At 45.4% G+C, this 11,003-nt stretch overlaps 1 protein-coding gene across 1 annotated transcript in view; it reads right to left on the bottom strand.

The window, feature by feature from the left end:
- Nucleotides 1-2,283: 2,283 nt before the first annotated feature.
- The window catches only part of Fbxo36 (F-box protein 36), a 64,379-nt gene continuing 55,659 nt past the window's right edge, over nucleotides 2,284-11,003 (bottom strand). Inside the window, exons 3-4 of the mRNA XM_028789551.1 lie at nucleotides 10,624-10,796; nucleotides 2,284-2,779 (exon numbers count right to left, since the gene is read on the bottom strand). Coding sequence (XP_028645384.1) covers nucleotides 2,591-2,779; nucleotides 10,624-10,796 — 362 coding nt within the window. The 3' untranslated portion in view covers nucleotides 2,284-2,590. The remainder of the gene's footprint in view (nucleotides 2,780-10,623; nucleotides 10,797-11,003) is intronic.

The following is an 11,003-nucleotide window of genomic DNA, read 5'->3' as shown; positions in this document are numbered from 1 at the left end:
GCAGAGGCAGGCGGATTTCTGAGTTCGAGGCCAGCCTGGTCTACAGAGTGAGTTCCAGGACAGCCAGGGCTACACAGAGAAACCCTGTCTCGAAAAAACAAAAAACAAAAAAACTAGCACAAGGAAGACTGGGGCAGGAGGATCTTTGTGAGTTGGAGGCCAGCCTGATAAGCAGAGTGAGTTCCAGGACAGCTAGAGTTACACAGAGAAACCACATCTTGAAAAAAAGAATAACCCTTGCAAACCTAGGTAGGCTTCTATTACAGTCATCAAGGCAACAGTGACACAAAGCTAAGGGAAATTTCCTTGTAACCTGTTCAAATGGAAACTATAACCAGCAATATACAACATGGAAAGACTTTTTAAATGATATCGAGGGTTGGAGAGATGGCTCAGCCATTAAGGGCACTGACTGCTCCTCCAGAGGACGTGGGTGCAGTTCACAGCACCCAGATGGTAGCTCACAATGTTACACCTTTGTGCGCGAGGTAAAGGAGGCAGAGCCACAAACGCTGGAAACAGACTCAGGAGATCAACGCCAAGGTGCAGACTTACTGAGTTGTGCAGCAGTAAGCATTTTTATACAGCCTTTGGACCAGACTTGAGCTCTGGAGTAGGCAACCATCCTTCTGGCACTATGGGGAGGTGCCAGACTACCAGCATTGGGAACTTCCTTAAAGACTGGGGAAGCAGCCACCATCCTGTTCCAGGTCCATTCAGAGGATCCACTAGTTTGCTAGAATCATCTATTTTGTGTAACCCACAAGTCTTTTATGATTCCCACCACATAAGCAGGGTCTCTGAAGCAGGATTTATGAGCATAAAACCCGCAAGCATCTGAGCCAAGTTACAGTTACAATTTTTACCATCAGAACTCAGGTATTAGGGACTTTCCCCCAGTGTTCCATCATTGTCAACTGAGATTGAACATGTTTTTGCCCAGCCAATCGAATCCATTCGTTCTTTCTGTTGTTAGGAGCAAGCATTATGTTTTGGGTAACTGGTTTTGTTTAGAGAGGAGGTTGATAACAGGTATGTTTTAGGGAACTATTGTTACCTAGAGAGGGAGTTAGTTGGTCAGCTTAGGTAAAATGGAATCCAAAGTCGAAATAGCAGTGCTCAAAACAAGTTCCTTTTATCTGCTCCAACAACATCAATCTAACTCCAGTTTGAGGTGATCAGACAGCTTCTTCTGGCCTCTGTGGATACCAGACATGCAAGTGATGTACAGCCATACTTGCAAGCAAAGCACACGTACACATACAATGAAAAACAATCTTTATAAAAAAGAAGAAAAAAAGATTCAGAACTACCAGAATTTTTTTTGGCTACTTGTCAAATGAAAGATTCAGTCTACAAGCACTGGACTTTCAACTCTCTCTTGGATCTCAGGTGAACTGAGTAACAACAGTACCACCAAGTCATTCATCTCTCCGACCTTTGGCCTCTATTATTTTTTTATTACACACACACACACACACGTGTGTGTGTGTGTGTGTGTGTGTGTGTGTATATATATATATATATCGGGAAATTTCCCCACAAGTTGGGAGGAGATAAGGCGAGAAGAGTAAGGAGAGGAAGAGGAGGAGTGAGGAGAGGAAGAGGAGGAGCTAGGGAGGACCAGAAATGTAGGAGGATGGAGAACCACACTTGGACCGATAGCAGTCCTGGGTAACAACTTATATCTAGGTTAGTTAATTGGGTAACACTTCTAATTATGTGAGCATCTTGTTAATTGAGCATTACCAAACATATAAAGCCTTTGGTTAATCATTAAGCATTAGAGTCTCATTCATACCGAGTCCTTGGTGGATGGATGGATGGTTTGGGCTTAGTCCAGCCTTGTGGAGACAGTGTGGAAGATTGGCAGAGCCATTTCCCACGCTGGCATCTCGTGGATGCAGGGCTGCGCTTTCCTGGGGTGCCTCCTGTGGCACCTGCACCTCCAAGTGTTGGGTGGAGATTCCCAGCCACCCACTCCACAGAGGGATGCAGGTAACACATCAGGGGGAAAAAATCAAAAGCCAAGTTGCCATTTTGAATGTCTAGATAGAATAGATATTTAACAAAACCCAGCAATGCATTGTGGGGGATATGACTTGGTGGAGAGTGTGCTTACTTGGCACATAGGTCAGTACCTTATGAATTGGGCAAGGGATCGAATAAATAAACAGCTGTAATCCTGGCAGTGGAGAGGTGGAGGCAACAGAGTCAGAAGTTCAAAGTCATCCTCAGAGTCCAGCCGGGGATCCTTGTATGATTACAAACCAAAACACAAGCCTGATAATAACTCTTTATTGTTAGTTCATACACAACAGGTGCCTCTTTCCTCAAGGGCAACAGGGGATCAGGGAGGTGGTGGTCTGAGAGGCTTCCTGTCTCGAAGCCCTTAGTACTTGGGCCGTGGGTTGGCCTGAGCAAGACAGGGGAGGTTGCTCAAGCAAGGCACTAGGTGGATTTGCATGTGTGTACAAAATCTGATTTTCAAGTGATGCCTGGATTCAGCAAAACCTGTTGTTAAGAGAGAGAGAGATTTGGACCTGAAGAGACGTACAAGAATGGCCCCACTGGTGGGCAAGGCCATCCCCTAAGTATGCTTCTCCATCTCATTTTCCTGTCTTTGCTTTTTCTTGCGGATCTGCCTCTGGAGCTGGATCTTGTCGGTGAAGAACATCTGTTTCCAGCCCATGTCGTTCGCCAGGGCCCGCATGTCAGGGGTGATGGTGTCACAGGTGGACTGGACTATCTGCTCCCACAGTGAGTCACTCTTGCACAACTGCAGGTGGAAAGAGCCAGAGCAGGGGTTAAGACACACCATCCACTAGCTCACACTGCCACTATCAAACACCTGCTATTCAGAAGCCGCCAGGTGACAGCGAGTGCCATGAAGGTTTGCCCTACAGAAACTGCTCCTGTCAGAGAAGAGGCAAATACAGCAGTATCTACAGAAGGGCAATGGGACAAAGCAAGTCCTGCACTCAAGTCAAGATGTGAAACCTGGGGCTAAAGGGATAGCTCCACAGTTAAGAGCATTGGCTGCTCTTCCAGAAGACCTGGGTTCAACCCCAGCACCCACAAGGCAGCTCACAACTGTCTGTAACTCCAGTTTCAGGGACTTCAACAGCCTTACACAGACCTACATGCGGGCAAACACCAGTGCACATAAAATCAAAAATAAATTATTAATTAAAAAAAAAAAAGACCTGTAACCCAGGGCTCAGTTGGCAAAGTGTTAGTGCTTGTCTGGCATGCATGAGGGACCTGCACCACATTAACTAGATATGGAGGAGCTTAGGAGGAGAAGGCAGGAGGATCAGAAATCAAAGGGTGGCCTCGGATAGCTGGTGAGGTGGAGCGCAGTGCTGAATGCTCTCCTTCCCGACATGACTCGGGGTCGGCCTGTGAAGGATCTGAGCTGGCTGCACTGACATCGCTGTGCTATTATGGTATGGGTGAGCCCAGTGCTCTTCAGCAGTCCAAGGTCATCCTCAGCCACACAGAGAATTTGAAGCCAACCTGAACTCCATGAGACTGGGTCCCTAAAATGTCATGAATCATAGCTGTTTTAAGGTCCTATCTACATAAACAGCAACGGAACTGCCATCACAAGTCACACAGTTAAGCAGTGGTACTTAGTTGTTTCATCCCTTAAACATTTGTGGAGGATTTTGTTGCTGTCAATGTTGTTTTTAAGAAGGGTCTCACTATGTAGCCCTAGCTAGCCTAGAACTTGCTATTAGACCAAGCTGACCTTGAACTCAAAGAAATCTGCCTGCCTCTGCTCTGTGCTGGGATTAAAGCCGTGCACCACCACCACCACCTGGCTTTTGCTTTTTTAAGGCAGAGCTTGCTATGTGCACCAGGCTGGTCTCCAGCCCTCAGCAATCCTACCTCAGCCGCCAGAGCACAGGCAGAGCTGTACAGAGTACAGAGTTCACCCTCGGCTCCAAAACACACTTTTCTGCTCTGCAGGCCATTCATTATCTAATCCCATTCTCAACATTCCTCTACTCTGGTTATGCATCTAACCATAAACAGCAAAGGCAAAGTCTTAAGGAATCTCTTTTTGAAAAAAAAAAAAAAAAATTAAGCTAGATGGTGGTGACACATACCTTTAAACCCAGTGCTCGGGAGGCAGAAGCAGGTAGATCTCAGAGTTTGAAGCCACCTTGGTCTACAGAGCAAGTTCCAGGACAGCTAGGGCTATACAGAGAAATTATGTCTCAAAAAAAGCAAAAAAAAAAAATTAATAATAATAATAATTTAGATTTTATATGCATATTGTTTTGCCTACATGTATATATGTGTACACCACACAAACGCCTGGTGCTGATGGAGGAGAGACACTGGCTCCTCTAGAACCGGTTCTGGAAGCTTGTAAACCACCGTGTGGGGCTGGGAACTGAGCCTGGGTTCTCTGCAAGTGTTTTTAACTGCTGTAGCATCGCTATAGCTCCCAAGACGTGTCTTAATAGAAAAACGAAGCAAATCAGAACAAACAAATAAACAAAAAGCCAGATGTTTTTAATTCTAGCACTCAGGAGGCAGAGGCAGGAGGATCTCTCTGAGTTTGAGGCCTTCCGTGTCTCAAAACAAACACCTGAACCTTTTCTTTGAAAGCTCAACTCTAACTCTGACGTAGTTGCTGACGTGATACACTTAAGAGTATCTTGTCTTGTGTAACTGAGATTATGAGCGAAAATAACAAACTACAGTTCCCACTAGAGTAACTTCAGCACGAGTCGTCATACTTTAGACTGAAAACACTAATTTTTATCTACAAAATCTTCCCTATTGAACATCCCAAACTTTGGACTTCAATTGCCAGGCAGCAAGAGCTAGTCGCCCCCTGGTGGTAGTGTACGAAGTTGACACACAGGAATTCTAAAAGGGATTGAAGGAGTTCAAGGGAGAGCCTGTCCTTTTTACAAACTGAGAAACTGGGCTCAGAAAAGATAAGGAAGAGTGTTTGCCAGCTGCCCAAGGCTCACGATGGGGAGGAGCTAGAATGAACCTCAGTTCTCTGGCTGTGTGCTTGTTTAAATGTGCCCCATTGCTGTGCAAGTATCTCACTATCCCATGAGACGATTTCCTATTGGAGCCCAGGATGTCAGGGGCTGACCCAGAACCTCACAGATGCTGAGCCGAAGCTCTACGACTGCGCTCCAGACCCTGCATCCACACCGTTATCAGAATTGTATCAAGTGGGTCTTGGTTTAATTAGGTAGCCACAACTCACTGGACTGGGCTCACCTTTAATCCCAGCACTTGGAAAGCAGAAGTGGGTAGATCTCTGCCATACAAAGAATTCAAGGCCATTCTGGTCTACATGGTGAGTCCCAGGGAAGACCTGACAGTTGTGTTCACCTGCTCACTAGGTACATTACCTACTTATTCAGAGTTGGGGATCCCCTTCCAAGGGAGTTTGTGGACACAAGGAAAATAAATGTCATTGTGGACTGGCAAGATAGCTCTGCTTGCTTGCTGAAAAAGCACAAGGACCTGACTTTGATCCCTGAAATCTACAGTAGAAGGTGAAAACCAACTCTGGTAAGATGTCCCCTGACCTTTACATACATGCTGTAGAACACCTGCTCACATACATATCACACACACACACACACACACACACACATACACACTTTAAAAATATTTCTAAATCTACCCACTACAGCTGAAGAGAAGGCTCAGCAGTTAAGAGCACTGACTGTTCTTCCAGAGGTCCTGAGTTCAATTCCCAGCAACCACATGGTGGCTCATAACCATCTGTAATGGGATCTGATACTCTCTTCTGGTATGTCTAAAGAGAGTAATGGTGTATTCATATACATAAAATAAATAAATAAAAATCTATTTTAGAAAGAAAGAAAGAAGGAAGGAAGGAAGGAAGGAAGGGAGGAAGGAAAGAAAAAGAAAGAAAGAAAGGAAGAAAGAAAGAAAGAAAGAAAGAAAGAAAGAAAGAAAGAAAGATCTACCTCCTTGGCTAAAATATGACAATAGAGAATGTCTTCTTTTGTTTCAGTGGTATTTGGTTGTGACAGGGTCTCACTATGTAGCACTGGCTGTCCTGGAACTCACAGAGATCTTCCTGCCTCTGCCTCCCAGGTGTGAGACACCACTCTTGGCTGGTTTTTTGTTTTGTTTTGTTTTGTTTTTGTTTTTGTTTTTGTTTTTGTTTGTTTGTTTGTTTCTGAGGCAGGTCTCACATACAAGCAAGGTTAGTGACTTCAGTTATTTCTAAGCTCCAAGGAACATGTCCACAGTCACATCCCAGCCTGGGTGTCTGGACCTCTCTTCTCTCACTGCATTGGGGGTTTCTGGTGCATTTGGAGGGGAAAGGAGAGCAGGTACCCAGGCAAGCGGCCATGTAGCTGCATATCTTGGAACTTCCTTCAGTTCAGGGCTGGCCCTCCATCTGACAGGTGTAGAACTCTGCCCTTCTGACAAACAAGCTACCTGCAGGGTTGCTCTCTTGCCAGTCAAGTTCTAAGGATGCTTCTTTGTTTGTTTATACAGAAAAAAATACAGCCATGGAGCCCACCAGATCCTCGCTCGCTTGCTGTGATTAAAGGGCTATGGCAGCAATGCCTGTAGGTGTATGCTGCTTGTGTGAGGGTTCCTTGGAGGTCAGAAGAGGGTGTTGGATCTCCTGGAGCTGGAGTTACAAGTTACAGTGATCCACCCGACACGGATGCTGGGAACCGAACTCTAGTCTTCTAGAAGAACAGCAAGCCCTCTTCATCACTGAGCAATCTCCACATCCTTGGAGAAGACCTACACTAGGTCTGTCAAGGTAGACATAAATTAAGTGATAGGACTCTCTGGTTTGATAGGGATAAAAATCAAGGGAGGAGACGCTAGTATACGTGTCACATGGGGGTCTCACTAGGTACCTCTGACTAGCCTGGAGCTCACTGTGTAGGCTAGTCTTACCTCCAGCTCATAGGATGCTCTTGCCTCAGCCTCTCAAAGCCTGGAATGGCAGGTGTGAGTCACCATGCCTGGTATGAAAGTGCACGGTTTAGTATATATGAAGTCCTGGGTTCAACCCCTAGTGAACATGCACATACATGCCTTTTAAGTGGGGGTGGGGAAGTGATACTTAAAAGTCTGTGGGGCTGGCAAAATAGCTCAGCAGGTGAAGGTATTTAATCCCAAGCCTGACAACTTGAACTTGATTCCCCAGAACCCACAAAGTAGAAGTAAAGAATCATTTCTCATAGGCTGTCCGACCACAACACTATCACGGCACACAAGTGTGTGTGTGAATACACACACAGATAAAATAAATAAATAAATGCAATTTTAAAAAATTTAAATTTATAGATGGTCATGTACATCTCTAATCCCGGCACTTGGAAGAAAGATGCAAGGAGCTTTCTGAGGTTAGCTTGTCTACACAGCAAGTACCAGGTTGAGGCTGTGGCTCCGGTGGTAGACTGCTTATCCAGTATGCATGAGGCCCCAGGTTCAATCCCCAGCACTGCATAAACTGGTTATCGTGGCACACTGATGAAATCCCACGACTTCTGAGGATGAGGAATTCAAGCTCCTCCATGGTTACATAGTGAGTTTTAAAAATGGCTGAGATGGTGAAGTAAGTACAGAAAGGCACTTGCCTTACAAGCGTGGCAACCCCAGTTTAATGCCCAGAACCCACACGGAGACGGAAGGCGAGGACTGATTCCACAATGTTGCCCTCTATCGCCTTTCCGCACCGTGGCGCATGCGCACACCACCCACTGAGCACAGCCTGACCTTAGAGCCCTGGGATGGTATACAACGCAGGTTCGAGGCTGTACTACAGTAACGACAGGACAGAGAACGTGAGAAAAGCAGAGTGGACCTGAGAACTTGAAGGGAAGCACATGCCCAGGGGAAGGGCAGCCATCACCAGAGGCCACCAGGTCCTGCTGAGACCTTGCACTGACATAAAGAAACAAATCAAGCCCTGGAAGACACTGTCACTGGGTTCTGACCGCTGCACTCTGGTGACTTCAGCATTTTCTTTAAAGTACGGCTACCTAGGCTGCACTTGGTGGCACACACCTTTAATTCTTGCATTTGGGAGGCAGAGGCAGGAGATTTCTATGAGTTCCAAGCCAGCCAAGGCTGCATGCACAATAAAACCTTATATCAAAATAAATAAATTAACTAGCTAATAATTAATCAATTAATTAATATAAAAATAAATCAGGCATTGATGGCACATGTCTTTATTTCCAGCACTCTGGAGACAGAGACACCGGGGTTTCTGTGAGTTCAAGGATAGCTTGGTCTACAGAGTTTCAGAGCAGCCAGGGCTACACAGAGAAACCCTGTCTCAAAAAACAAAATAATAATAAATTTTAAAATTACTATTTCTGGTCCTGCACTTGTAGAAAATAAAAGTCAAGTCTAAAAATATGTCAGTCAGATCTGATGATACACCTGTAAGCCCAGCACTCAGGACACTGAAGCAAGAGGATCAGGCCCCAGTGACACAGTGAGTTCCATAGCAACTTAGTTCATAATAGGATCTGGTCTCAAACAATAAACAGAATTAAATGAGAAATGAATTCTGCAGACTAATAAGTTTTATTACTGAAAATGAATTCTAGTCATGAAGACATTTTTACTGTATTATTGTAAGGGAAAAATGTTAACCCTTTAGGCAACAGTACAATTTGAACCATCTGGGAAAACCTGTTCTTTTATGAGCCAGTCAAAGTTCATCAGCTGCCAGCAACAATCTCCAACTCTGACTGACTTGAGCCAAAATGGGGGTGCAATGGCACATTCTAATGTGCTTGCCTGTAGGGTACAAAGGCTTTAGAACTGCAGGAATGGGTGAAGGAGCCCAAAATCAGGGCCCTGTTCTGAAAGATGGGAGTTAGCTGTGTTTTCAGCTGTCATCTGAGCACATGCTGCTAAGGACTGAGGCTACCAAGAGCCTGGATTTCTCTCATCAGCTTGGGGTGGAAAGACAGGAACAGAGAGCCCACCAGAAATAGCCTATGTTGGAAGAAATGGGAATGAATATGGGCCAGTTACTCCTTAATAACTTTTTAAAAAGATTTATTTTATTGTGATGTGTGTGTGTGTGTGTGTGATAGAGTGGGAGAGGGAGAGGGAGAGGGAGAGAGAGAGGGAGAGAGAGAGGGAGAGAGAGGGAGAGAGAGAGAGAGAGAGAGAGAGAGAGAGAGAGAGAGAGGAAGAGAGAGAGAGAGAGACGGATAGACAGACAGACAGGGTGTTAGTTCCCCTAGAGTTACAAGTGACTGCAAGCCTCCTGACATGGGTGCTGAGAAGAGAACTCCGGTCTACTTCAAGGTCTCGCCCTGGCTGGCCTAGAACTTACTAAGTAGTCCAAGATAGCCTCAAACTCACCTGCCTTTGCCTTGTGAAAGCTGGAAGCCAACAGTTAACTGTACATACTCTTAACGCCTGAGACACTCTCAGCTCATCCTTGAAGGGCCACAATGCTACCTCTGCCTCTGTTCCTCAGCTTGAAAGGTCCTTTGACTTACAATGCCCACTAATTTGCACTCAAAACCCACATAGAGTAGCCCACTTCTAAGAAGTGAGACACAGGAAAGCACTTTGCACACAGTCCTTGTGCCTTATACTAATGTTTCTTGTCAAACCCATCACATTATACTGTGGTGGTCACCTGAACTGTCTAACCCTCTGATAGCCTGATAGTAAGTTTCTTGAGGGCAGGAATAATGCCATCTTAATTGCTTGTGTGCTGTGCCTAGGACAGTGGCTGTCACAGAGGCAGGACTCAACAAGCGGCTGTGGAGAGTAAACAGGAGTATACCAGGCATGATGGTTCACATCTTTAATCCCAGAATTCGGGAGGCTGAGGCAGGAGGATTGCCATGAGTTCAAAGCCAGCCTGGACTACAAAGAGAGACATTGTCTCAACAGTCTCAAAGGAAAATATAAGCTGGTCATGGTGGGATAGGCCTATAATCCGTCCTTTGGAAGTAGAAACAGGAGGATTCGAAAATCAAGGCTAAACCTGCCTTGGGAGCGCACACCTTTGATCCCTGCACTCAGAAGGCAGAGGCAGTAGATCTTGGAGACCACCCTGGTCTATCAAGCAAGTTCTAGGGCAGCCAGGGCTACACAAAGAAAGCCTGTCTTAAAAAAAAAAACAAAACAAACAAACAAAATAGAAGTTGTTCAAGGCTAGCATGTACTTCATAAATCCTTATCTTGATACATACATACATACATACATACATACATACATACATACATATGTACACACACACATTCTTTGAAAAAAAAAAAAAACACAGGGTCTGGAGAGATGGCTCAGCAGTTAAGAACATTGGCTGCTCTTGCAGAGGACCTGGGTTTGGTTCCTAGCACCCACATGGCATGGTGGCTCACAGCACAGCTGCCTGTAATTCTAGTTCCAGAGGATCAGGCGACCTCTTCTGACCTCCAAGGGCACTGCATGCACATAGTGCATCTACATACAGGTAGGCAAAACACCTATACACATCAAATAAGCAAGAGAATAAATAAATGAACCTAAATGAATAAGGAAGAGGAGAAATATGGCTCTCAGGGGTTAGCTCAGTGGCAGGCTCTTGGTACAGCTGACGCAACAATAGGGACTGTTACCTTCTCAAACCTGCTTGATGTCTGAGAGAGCCTGGCGATATCTTCCAGGTCCAGGTAGCAGATGATCTTCAGCAGCAGTTTGTCAGAGAGCCGCTCCAGGTAGTCATATTTACCTTCACACAGGTTGAAGACATAGTCTAATATTTTTGCACCAAATACTATGGCGACTTGAACTGCAAGCCAAACCACAAACCAACAGGTTCAGTCCCATGAAAACCATCATCGGGAAGAAACGAGCTTTAGGACATATCACAGACCCAATTGTTCCTACTCTCCCCAAGCTGCTTTTGGCACTAAAGGAGAAGATGGTTGGGGGCATTTGCTTGTTATCCTGTTGATAGGGTTGGCTCTCTGCCCTGGCAAAAAGGTAAATTGGTCAT

The sequence above is a fragment of the Grammomys surdaster genome, unplaced genomic scaffold (genome assembly GCF_004785775.1).
Source record: "Grammomys surdaster isolate TR1022 unplaced genomic scaffold, NIH_TR_1.0 125846, whole genome shotgun sequence".
Lineage (NCBI taxonomy): Eukaryota > Metazoa > Chordata > Mammalia > Rodentia > Muridae > Grammomys > Grammomys surdaster.
This window is presented reverse-complemented; position numbering and strand designations above follow the sequence as displayed.